The sequence below is a fragment of the Glandiceps talaboti genome, chromosome 10 (assembly GCF_964340395.1).
Source record: "Glandiceps talaboti chromosome 10, keGlaTala1.1, whole genome shotgun sequence".
Taxonomy (NCBI): domain Eukaryota; kingdom Metazoa; phylum Hemichordata; class Enteropneusta; family Spengelidae; genus Glandiceps; species Glandiceps talaboti.
In genome coordinates, this window is record NC_135558.1 from 7,748,817 (window position 1) to 7,761,242 (window position 12,426).

Sequence of the window (12,426 nt, forward strand, 5' to 3'; positions counted from 1 at the left end):
AGAGAGAGAGAGAGAGAGAGAGAGAGAGAGAGAGAGAGAGAGAGAGAGAGAGAGAGAGAGAGAGAGAGAGAGAGAGAGAGAGAGAGAGAGAGAGAGAGAGAGAGAGAGAGAGAGAGAGAGAGAGAGAGAGAGAGAGAGAGAGAGAGAGAGAGAGAGAGAGAGAGAGAGAGAGAGAGAATTCACCCTTGTGTAAATTCAAAGTTGCGATTTGGTATGGAGGGTGATGTTCCTTTGGTCATTCTAGTAGGAACTCAAGACAGCAGTGAATGTGAATTTTGCACAGTGAAAGACACCATTACATTGTTAGACGGGGCCTCATAATGCACATACATACATACACACATGTTGGGTTAGTTGCTATTGGACACGTCAATTTCTTGGAGCTTAGAACAAGCAAAATGAGAAACTGTATTTTCAGATATTTCATAGTACACTGTTGAAAGAGAAAATGTTTGAAACCCCCACCCCATAGTATGAATATACATTTCACATTAATTATGTGCAAATGCCTCCAATTAGGGCTGTTTGCACCCATGGTCATGAAGAGGAAGGGTCTCAATGTACTAGATCCTGGCTACATGTAAAATATCAGTCACAATGAAATGTAAACACTTATAGTAGTAAAATACATGAACTTTTAAAGATAGTTTTAGCAGAAATAGAAAACTGATTTGGTCATACAATAAATAGAATATCATTGCATTCTACCTAGGCAAATTTATGCATCAAGCATTTACCTAGGCATATGGACAGACATCAACCATCCTGCTGGCACATGCATGGATCAACAATCGACCCAGGTACATGCATGCATTACAACCTATAACCATCTACCTTGGCACATCAAAGCACGATCACATAAACCACATTGTGTTGTGGGATGCTGTATGGTCTTGTAGCTGAAATCAACCTGAATTGCCATTGTACTCAGTCACCTAGTATAATTGGACATCACTGTTCTCCTGAATGCAAATACAGCACGGGTAGTGAGTTTGTATCACAAGGATCAGCTCATCTTTTCTGCTAGATTGCTTTTACATGTGTATCTCAACTCCCAAGGAGCAGCCCTACAATAGTCAGACCAATTTGAACAGCAGTGTAACAATGTGATTTATGGTCACAAGACTTGGACAGACACACACTCACACACACACACACACACACACACACACACACATTTACCATGTCTCTGCTTAGTTGTCAAAAATGAGACAATATCTTTTATTAAATACTTCAAAATGTTTTATTTTTGAAAATGAATATTAATAAATGTGTACATTTACTGCTTTCAATGATGTTCATACACTTTGGGCCAATATTTTTAAATGTAACATTTACATTTGTGACAAATAGTTCGAACAGCCACCTGACAAATCTCGTCTTTCAATCACGTATATGTTTAGCTTTTTTTGCCTGTCACATATACAAAATGCTGTATCAGACACTGGGAGAAAATTGGTTTATCTGAGCAGAGTGATGTTGTCTAAGAACACACAATTTACAGAGCTAAAGGTTTGGTTAAGAATTGGGCCCTATATGTAACCTACACAACATTTGTATTGTCAGCAAAGTCAATACTACAATACATACAATACCCCATCCATTTCCACTATACCGATCTGCACATTTGTAGGTTTTACAAGAGGCACAAGCTGAGTTTGTAAGTTTTTTACTCAAGTGAAAATGATTACATTAAACCTCGATAAAACTATTCTAGTATAATGTTAATGTCAATGCATTTATACTATGACATTACAGTTGTCTTCTCACATTGTTAGAACAGTTAATTGCTGAGGGGAAATTTCCACAATATTTTTTGATACCTATGATAAATTACGTCATCAGATCGTTTATGAGTTACATCTTTATACCAGGTTGACTTCAGTCAATTGCAAGTGGTGGTCAAGTATGCCTAAGTAAGTAGAATACTTCAAGTACCTTTTAAATACATAGCAAAGATTGCGCCCAAAAACATATAAACCCAGCTTGTACCCTTTAACTTTATGGGACTTGATACCTTTGATACTCATAATACATGTAATGATTGTGGTTGAAAATCTAATCTCTCCTGAGTGGGAATCTTTCTGTTTTGACACCATCTTTGTCTATTACATTGATAACGATTTCATCGCCAGTATAGATATCTCTTTCTGCTGCTGAAATGAACACATCTTTGACTAGATTGACAGCCTTTTCTCTTGAAAGGGGAAGTTTTTCAACGTTCTGTTGGTTCTTGTAACCAATCTGAAATAAAAATAAAAGAAACATAGTACTTATAGTAAGTTTGCATATACAAACCTTTCAATTTATTTCATTTCTCTGTAATAAAGAGTTGCCCTTTCTCATTTTAATAAACATACATGTATAATTTGTATATAGCTGGTTTGCAAGTAGTGCACAAGCCAAGATCAGTTAGGGCTATGTTAGCTATATTAATGAGCAATGCTGCAGTGTTATCATATGCAAATTTAATTATCATATGCAAATGTAATAACCATATGCAAATTTAAGTGGATGATCAAGGGCATGAACTCTTCTAGAAATGGGTTGAGTAGAAAAATGTTATCAGCGATATGATAAATTACTACATGTATTGACATGAAGTTGACATGGGAGTCACTTTTTATCTCACAAGTTGTGTCTGATTTCTGCATGCTGTAGTTCACAAACAACCATAAATTAATGGGAACCATTACCCTTATGCTAGATACAAGGTCACAACTTGAATTGTTCATACCCGTAACTTGCCTTAAAATCTCCCCATCTTGGATGAAAATGAAACATCAATACTATCTTTGACCTACCTGGTTATCTAGGAGTGGTTGCAACATAGCACTTGCTGAACCTGCAGCTCGGAATGTCTCTCTTTCATAAGAGCCAACAGGATCATAACTAAACACACACCCTTTACCTATACAAATCAAGAATAAAGCAGTGTCACATAGCATACATAAAGAATTTTTAGTTATGAGAAAAAAAAACACTTTCAAATAGATATGTTAGAGAAATACCCCATAACAGTGCGTAATTTTTTCACTTGTCAAGACTCATGACTCCTAAGTGCTTATTACCTTCACATAAAACAGTCATGGATATCTATGTCCTGGTATTACATATTCATGTGTGCTGACTCCCATGAGACAATGCAAATCAATTACAAAGACCGGTACTGAACAATGAATAAAGAACAAGTTTCAACTCTGTGTTTGTTGAGAGTCCCTTATAATATCAGTGGGGTAAAATCATAGAATGACTCTCCACAACCCAAAGTTTATAAAAATGTCTATATTTTCAGTAGTGCCCTTCATCTTTTGGGGCAGCAAGTAGGTAAAATCTACCTGTGTTCCCCAGGTATGTTATTGGGGTTCCCTTTAGTCTATCCTACCAAAATCATAACACAAAATATAGAAATTATGCAGTATTTACAAGATTTTGCATTCTCTCATACTGCAGTTCCCCCAAAAAATAATGGTACAAAATATGAGAATTTAAGAGAAATCGACCAGATTTTCCTCCTTGATGACTCTAACCATACAGTTGGGAGTGTTAACTTACCCTCAGAATCTACACCAGCCAGTATATTATAGACATAGTAAGGAAAGAACCTTCTGTAGTAGAGAATTGTTGATAACATTGCAGCTACAGCTGTACTACTCATGTCTCTCTGATGTTCATTCTTGTACATCTAGTAAACAAAGACAACAATGTTGTAAATTTTATTGCAAAACGAGAAGTAGTTATGGCTTCCCTTGTCATTAGGACATGGAAGCCAATGTATTATGTATCAGTGTATATGGACAACACACTGTTTATTATCACCACTCAAGCTTAGCTGATATTGCAGGTGAGTTTGGTGTACTAACATATATTAACATCACGGTGTCTTCAAGAGTTTGTACGACATTAAAATTGAATTTACAAACACTTGGTAATTAAAGATGTCAAAAAAACCCCACAAAAGATAACTAGATGGTCTCAATGAAACTCAAGTTAAAATGTTTCCAAAATAGTTTTCACCCTGTGAAGCATCATCAGGTCTGTTAATAAATATCTCACATATTTTCATAGCCTATAACTTTCTACTGCTATTGTAACGCTTCATATATTAAAGGGGTGCAACATATCATTGCATGATTAATTTATGTTATATAGGAATGTCTGTCTAGAATGACCACTTACCTTTAGTCTAGCTTCTATCACTTTTGTTAATGTCAGCACATCACCATGGAAACCACAACATCCTAGCACTGTCCGCTCAGTTCTGAAAGTAAAATGAATGATACGTTTTACAGGTTGTGTAACTAAACCGTAAAACTTTATTGTATATACGAAGGAAAACTTCTCAAACATGAATGTGTTAAAACCCTGGTTCTAAGAAATCATCATCAACACTACTATTATCATCACCATTAATCAGTGTGCACTGTGATATAAGACAGAATCTGGTGTGGTGGCTCAAAATGTTAAAATGTGCATGTTCTTGCGTGTCATCACATTTTGTACAATAAGGAAACATTAAATGTGGTAGGTCACAAGAAATTGTATTTTATCAATAGCACATAAATTGGCAGAGTGATCACACTCATCACCATCACATTATCATAGTTGATGCTGCCGTCACTGTCGTCGTCGTCATCGTCGTCGTCGTCGTCGTCATCATCACCATCAGCATCACCATTAGTATATACAAAACGATGACGTTGATAACTCATAATCATCATCTACTTACAATTGATGAGTTTTGGGGCTATCCCTTGTGTGTATTTGGAAACCTTCACTAAGTCTAGTATCAGAACCCATGACAGCAAAGTCCTCGCCAGCAATAGCCATCACAGTGCTGTAATGAAATTTAGTCTATGTCAACAGTTGCATATACATGTAGTTCATATGGTTGTACATTCTCTGTGGGATGCTAAACTGGGCACATGTATGTATGGTCACTGCATTGATGGTCATCGTCTTAGATGTTGTGTACAGAGATTGCTATTTGAATTTATACCACAGCTCTCCATCCAGGAGCCAATCAATGCTAGTACTAGAATCAATAATATTTATCTGCTGGACATTTTTCCCCTGGTGGTTTTTACCATGTAATAATCTGCTGATAAGTACCATGAATAAGTTCTCATTCGCAAAACATTATAGGTATAATATGACAGAATTGATACATTGGGTTTGCAAGCATGACTGATGAAGAACCACATGGTTTCTTACATACATTTTTTTCTTTTTCTTTTTAAGAAATGCGAGTAAATGTCATCTAGTGCTTTTAAAAAGAGTATCTTGTAGTTTTCAATTACAATACATTCACATCACATCACATCACAAAATGCATGCAGAAGATGACGATGCTTTAAAGTTTACTACAAGTACAACAGTGCAAGTCATGCAGGACCTCTAGCTCTGTTGTTGGATTTCAATAACAAATACTCACCCTCCATTGAAGGCGTATGGGCTGAAATAATGTTGCTTTGGTCCGGCTGCATAGTCACCCTGCATTTGTGGTACCTCAAAATTCATTGTGAGATAAAGTATCTCTGTATTGACAATCTATCGTGCAGTGTTGGAAGAGCTACCGTCTCCTCATTTGCTTCTGCACTCTTCCAAAATGGCGGATTGTGTGGCTGTGTTAGACTTTTCCACGACTATATTACTAGTATATCATGGGTAGATTAAAAAACGTCATTAAAAAAATACGAATGAGATAATCTTTCAATTACAAATAATAACAGTGTTTTCTATTTTTCATCATTTCATAAATCAATATATTATTCAGAATAGAAGATCTATTTATTCTTAAAATAATTACTTGAGAGTGAGGGTGTAGTCGGAAGTCTCTTTTCATCCCACAATGCATTGGAATATCCAAAATGGTGGGTCCACTCTCATCACGTTTTCGCTACGCGTAATCGCGTATGCGTTTGCATGTGTCATTATGTTTGAAAATTTTATTGGAAACGTTATGAGGTGCTTTGTGGTTTGTATGTCTTCCAAAGTTGCTAATAATTCTAATTTTTCCCATTTTTCTTTACAGTTGTTCTATTCATTTTTTAAGTCCCTGGTGGGAAAAGATGTTGTGGTTGAGCTGAAGAACGATCTAAGGTGAGTTTTCTGTCGTAAACTGTTAATATTACTTGTTCAAAATGAATTTTTCGTGAAGGAATAGTTGAGGTGGTAGCTATTCCATGTAAACTCCATGCATGTACTGTGCAATAACAAGTATTTTGTGAAAGCCTGTCAAGTGACGCCGCCACCGTTCATCTTTTGAAATTCTTTTGTTTTTTTAAGTATGACTTGTTCTTCCTTTGTGCATGTATTAATTTTGTTAATTGGGTTGTTTGAAATAATGATATTTCGGTCAAATTTACTCTATGCATTTATGTTACCTTCTTATTTATTAAAAATCCTTTTGCCAACTTGTAATATTCTATTGCATTGTAAACATTTTTGTATAATTTGCATGTGTTGTTATCACTGTTTTATTTCATATAGTATATGTGGCACACTCCATTCAGTGGACCAGTTTCTTAATATCAAGTTGACAGACATCAGTGTAACAGATCCTGAGAAATACCCACACATGGTAGGTGTTCACAGTCTTTCTGATTGTGTATCTATGACAATGGATATATCATAGGTGTCAAAATCATTTTCACTGTGATATGCAAAAGTAGTGAAATTTTGTATTCAATGTATTGAGTATTTTAAATTTCGGTAATATGACAAGCAGGGCAAACAAAATGGATAAATGTACACAGTGAAATATTTGTCCCAGAGTTATGTGCTATTTGATAGTTCATACCGACACTGGCACCCCATCATGGGGAAAGGCATAGTATTGTAAAGACACACATAAGGTAATGAATAACCTTACAGGTGGTCTTCTGAAATTCAAAAGTGGACAGTTTTCTCATCTTCCTTCCAAAACATCTGACAATGTATGCTGTGCATAGCCATTGCTAATTTTGTTATCCTAGTAAAATTTAGTATATTTGAATCCATTTCTCTACAGTTGTCAGTGAAAAATTGTTTTATCCGTGGTTCTGTGGTGCGGTATGTGCAGTTACCAGCAGATGAAGTAGACACACAGTTATTACAAGATGCTGCCAGGAAAGAAGCTGCTCAGAGTAAAGGACAATAAGAAACTATAACTTTTTCATCATTCCAATATAATGTACATGGAGAGACTAGAACTATTCATTTCTACAAGGTTATTTATATACTGAATACCAAACATACAAATCTGATGCAACCCTCTTGTGTGCATACAGAAAGCTGTGAAATAAGAAACCACTGACAGGTATTGCTGGAGTGCTACACAGCTATATTTTACTACATATTCTCTTTCTGTCTTAGTCACAGTATCAGGGTGAGGATTCTGTTCTTCAACTTCAAAACTAGTGACCCACAGGGCCACTGAGAAACTCAAATTTCATGAAATATATGAATAGTCCCAAATTACTTTCTTATTATTTGTAAAACAGATTTTCGCCGCCTGGTGTCTTTGTTACAAAAAACCTTAATTTCGTGGGTGGCATAGGCAATCATAAACTCTTTGAAACCCTTGGTAGTTGATCAGTTGACTATTAATCTTCATTTTTTGACATTCATCGATATTTTTAGTCAGGTAAAAAAGTACTTAGGAAATATGAATTTCCCTTGACTGAAACACCGAGAAGGTATTTCCATCTGTGGAAAGTATGTAGTCAGTACTTTTGGACTTATTTGGTATTTGAGATATCCTGTGTCATTATATACAGATGACTTGACAAGTGTATAAATCTAAACTTTCTCCAACTTGTACAAAGAGGGCAGTATAGCTATCAGAAAGTACAAATTTGCTTGATAGTGAGACTTGTAGTAGTGTTTGACAGTGTTGCATGTTACACTTATTTAGGTGAGCATAACATGTTCAGCACTGCCAAATGATTAGTGTACACTTTACTCAACAGTCAAGATATTATCATTTAGTATGTTTTCAGAACTTTTAAGACATAATGATTATGTAAACGTTTTGTAATAAATAGATTTGTTTTTCTTACACGGTTGTTGTCTATTTGGTGTCGAAAATCATCCATATGGCCACTTCAAGTTAGATAGTTCAAGTTGATTGCTTTTGATCCCCTTCCATGGTTGCATGAGAAAAAGATTAATGGTCTACCGTCTGGACATCATGATAATCCTTAGTTTTATTGTAAAGTTAGTTTTAGATTGCTATTAAAATAGTTTGTTAGTAAAAGTGAATATTCTAACGAGTTTTTGATAATAATATGAATGGATTCATAAATACAAGAAAACACATTCCATTTGCATAGAGTGTATGATGCCAAGACTGGCCACATTAAAAGTGTGAGTTTACTCATTTGCATACAGAGTGTATGATGCCATGACTGATCACATTAAAAGTGTGAGTTTACTCATTTGCATACAGGATGTATGATGCCAAGATTGAAAAGATGTTGGTCTTACAATCATACACTTGATCAGTCTACAAGTGTCATCACATAACTTCATTGTTTTCTGAACTAAACATCTGTTTAATATATGAAGTGGATTCAAGTGTGTACAATGATTCACTATTTCTCTCTCTCTCTCTCTCTCTCTCAATAACACAAAGAATCATGTAAGATTTCCATGGTTATACTTTATTGTAAACATATATGAACACTTAAAATGCTAAAAATGTCAAAGTATCCACAGCAGAGTGTGCAATAATAATAGTACTATATCATAGAAGCAAGCACATAAACATATCAAACAGGTAATCTCTGCGCATACCGGCACATTCACATTATGTGAAAAATCTGAAATGCAGAAAATAACAACTTGAACTTGTCAATATTAGAGAGAGTATGTATTAAATGAACTGGTGACTCACTGCCCTGAAATTTACATGCATACTAATAAAGTACTAAAACTAAAGGACCTTTCCACCAAACAGCACCATCTAGAAGTATCTCAGGGAGTGAATGAGGTGAAAGATGACTTTACATAAATAGCAATGAGAGTGATAAGTTGAATTTATCCAACATCAAATTTATGCAGCAGTTTGTTTCTAGTTACTGCAAAAATACATGCATTTTATCCTAAACAATTTTACCCAAGGGCTTACTGCACATGTTGGGAAAACCTGTACATGCATATGAAATGACCAGCTTCTAGTCAGTGATTCTAATCTGTTTCAAGTTAGGGTGCCTCACCCTGAACTCCCTAACCTGGTTGTACAGTTGATTCACCTAACTACACTTTTACTGAAAGCTCAATTCAAACAGAGCCAGAGCTATTAGCTTATATCAGCATGCAAGTTTATCCTTGTTCTAATACTGAATATTCCCTAGATGGCAGTGAGGGTTAAACTTTATTACAACTCTTCTTTGTGGCATATTAAGTATTTGGTGTCGACTATTAAATTGAAAATACTGTACAAATCAATCTATTACTGTTCAAGCTATAAGGTGTGGACTAGAAGAACATTACAATCATGTATTACTCACTGTGATTGGACAATTATAGGTATTCATAATCATGCATCGCTCAATGTGATTGGATAATCATGCATCACTCAATGTGATTGGACAATGTCAATGAAGTATCACTCAATCATGTATCATTAATTCTGGTTGGACAATAAAGTATTCATAATCATGTATCGTGTAATGTGATTGGACAATAAGGTATTCCTAATAATGTACCACTCACTGTGATTGGACAATAAAGCATTAACCAATCAAGTATTCTACATATCATAAACATATTAACCTATCATCACAAACCTTAGCAACTATCAATCAAATGGCAAGCCTAGCAACCTGCTCTCAAATCACATGCCCACAAAATCAAGCATGACACAATTGACTTTGTAAAAGTTAACAAAAACAAACCCAACCTGTCAATAGTTTCCGTGATTGTAGTAAAACTTGTGTGAGGTTAAAATGCCCTGTGAAAAATGAGTTAGTTTCAAATGCATATCCACTGTGGAATGTAGAATATGTAACTTTATAACCAAAAACTAGAATTCCCATTTTTGCTAAGATTAACACAATGTGAACTGAGCTATCACTTTTTTGTCAAAGAATTACACCTATGACATATATACTACTTATACAGCCCTGGTACGTATAACTTTGGCTATTTTACTTTGGTTAAAGTTTGACCACTGAATATCTACCAAAACTTTCCTGGAAGTAAATAGTAGCTCAATTGTTCTTAATAGCCGAAGTACCTGTCTACAAGTCATTGATTGTACTGTGTACACTGAATTGATGTCCATGTGTAAATAGAATGAATAAATGGTACAGACCACTAAATTGTTTGTCAACAAATTGCATTCGCTTCCACGAAATATTTTGACTCTGTGAGTAGAAATTTTCATTACTAAGTATGAACCCAGAGACTATGAACATTCATTCTCGCAACAAACTCTATTTTGTGTGCAGCTGTTATGGGTAAAATCACGCAGGAGAACAGATTTCAGAGTGTGTCATCTATGACCTATAACTTGTTAATACTGTGTGTCAAATGACACAACAACACAGTTCAGTGGCAACACTGTTATACATACTTTAGCAAGTAAATATTTTTTTAAAATAGAATAAATACCATCATGGAGAAAATAATGGCTATAATTCTGGAAATCTAACTACGAATGTGAAATAACTTATAAATGCATGACATAAAATATATCAAAAAATGACAATCCTACTTATATCATGCACTAGCCAAGTTGAACAAAAATATGGAATATATTCTCTTTTCATTCTACGTCATGACAACATGTGTCTATGTCACGACAATGTGTGTTTAAGTCAATGGTTCTGCTGTGTTTGAAATATGAATCTAAACATTCAAAGCGCCCCTTAGGTCACTTGTATTTTCCTTTGGTGAATGAAGAAAAACATTGGGGAATATCTACACAGCCATACATAACTAAGTGAAAATTAGAGGCCTTGACATTTGACTGGTCCTTACTGTATATACACAAAAGACAGAAATGCTTATCATTTTAAGGTGAAAATCTGAAGATAGAAATCAAAATACAATAAGATGTCTTTAAAATTTTTGCAAATGATAAAGAAAACTTGATAATAAATTGTGAGAATTCCTCGTCAGGAACCACAATGAAATGAAAACATTTTCTAAAAAGTTTTTGAAAATGACAACAAAACAGTAATGATTTGAAGGCGAGAATCTAAAATAGAAAACAAAATTAAATAAAAAATATTTTTCTCAACAAAATATGCAAATAATGACAAACAAAAACGATAATAATTTGAAGGTGGGATAAAAGTCAGATAAAAGTAAAATGAAAACAAGCCTTCTTAGAAGACACAGCCCCCACACCCCTGTAATATGTCAACACTACAATATGTCTGTGATAGGCAGGAGTTTGCTTGATTTTGATAACTGCCCCTTTTACCAAGTTATAATCTTGGCGAACTCGATGATGAGGATTTATAACGTATTTTATTAGTAAACTGAAAACACTTCCATGATATACAGATGTAATGTTGTGTTGGTTTCATGGTCAATTTCATGTGAAAGTGTTTCATATCTTCACAGCTGTCAACTACACTCTCTGAAAACCAGCCAAAAAAATTTCGACAAGATTCTCAATGCAATGACACTAGTTTAGCCTATAAAATCACAAAATATCAGAAATGAGTTATATATGGAAATATCACAACAATGAACACAATTACCAGAATATATCACTGAAATACAGACCATAAAATACTTATATTTATCAGCCTCTGTGTATAATTCATGTTTAAACCCTGTACTTGAAAACTTTCACTTTCACTTCTATTTACTTACACAAAAGTTTGACCTAACATACCTAGTGCACTTCAAATACATGATATGTGTGTGTAAAAATTACTCAATTTCCTCTTTAAGAACACAACGAAAATTAAAATAGTGTTGAAATATAATGATCAAACATGTGTTATTGACAAAGAGTCTTTAGGTACTAAGAGTTTTAGCGATGGTGATGATACACCATCCATTTTGTTGACTGAAACACAAAACGAACACATGAAATTCACCAAATTTGCAGATGTCCAATAACTCTATACACACACAAAAGTGGTGACAAAAGAAACGAGGGAATGATATTCACAGTTGCACTACCTTTTGTTCATTAGTCACTCTTGTCTTAAAATAAAATAAAACTTTTTAAGCATAATGTCAAATAAACTAAGTAGTAACATCACATTTTACCATCTTTCATAATTTTTTTTTTTCCAGTCACAACATAATTTTTTGTTTGTACATAACTTTAAAAAAATTGTGATAACAGCTGCTAACTGTTCGTTGGAATGATAAATAGTTACTTTCCTCTGCATGATTCCTGTTCTATGTTAGGTGCTCATACAATATTCTCTTGCAATCATAAATCATTAAAAAAAAGCCAAAAAAAGCCAAACA

The 12,426-nt window shown here is 34.5% G+C and overlaps 2 protein-coding genes across 2 annotated transcripts; one reads left to right on the top strand and one right to left on the bottom strand.

Annotated features, from left to right (window-relative positions):
* Positions 1–1,286: 1,286 nt before the first annotated feature.
* LOC144440909 (proteasome subunit beta type-1-B-like) lies at positions 1,287–5,601 on the bottom strand. Its single transcript, XM_078130364.1, has 6 exons — positions 5,435–5,601; positions 4,730–4,837; positions 4,180–4,261; positions 3,556–3,685; positions 2,805–2,911; positions 1,287–2,244 (listed from the first exon to the last, which is right to left on the bottom strand). The coding sequence occupies exons 1-6, from the start codon at positions 5,518–5,520 to the stop codon at positions 2,059–2,061; spliced, it is 699 nt and encodes a 232-aa protein (XP_077986490.1). The 5' UTR covers positions 5,521–5,601; the 3' UTR covers positions 1,287–2,058.
* A 244-nt stretch (positions 5,602–5,845) lies between these two features.
* LOC144441079 (U6 snRNA-associated Sm-like protein LSm2) lies at positions 5,846–8,079 on the top strand. The gene is made up of 4 exons (XM_078130608.1): positions 5,846–5,873; positions 6,035–6,102; positions 6,493–6,583; positions 7,013–8,079. Exons 1-4 carry the CDS (start codon positions 5,871–5,873, stop codon positions 7,139–7,141), a joined length of 291 nt encoding a protein of 96 aa, XP_077986734.1. The 5' UTR covers positions 5,846–5,870; the 3' UTR covers positions 7,142–8,079.
* The last annotated feature ends 4,347 nt before the right edge of the window (positions 8,080–12,426 follow it).

Excerpts from the sequence above, each read along its gene's own strand:
- LOC144440909 (XM_078130364.1), bottom strand. The coding sequence starts at position 5,520 with ATGAATTTTGAGGTACCACAAATGCAGGGTGACTATGCAGCCGGACCA. Across the intron at positions 4,262-4,729 it reads AGCCCCAAAACTCATCAATT|AACTGAGCGGACAGTGCTAG; the intron begins GTAAGTAGATGA and ends TTTTACTTTCAG. Across the intron at positions 2,912-3,555 it reads GGCTGGTGTAGATTCTGAGG|GTAAAGGGTGTGTGTTTAGT; the intron begins GTAAGTTAACAC and ends TGATTTGTATAG.
- LOC144441079 (XM_078130608.1), top strand. Across the intron at positions 6,103-6,492 it reads GAGCTGAAGAACGATCTAAG|TATATGTGGCACACTCCATT; the intron begins GTGAGTTTTCTG and ends TATTTCATATAG. Across the intron at positions 6,584-7,012 it reads CTGAGAAATACCCACACATG|TTGTCAGTGAAAAATTGTTT; the intron begins GTAGGTGTTCAC and ends ATTTCTCTACAG.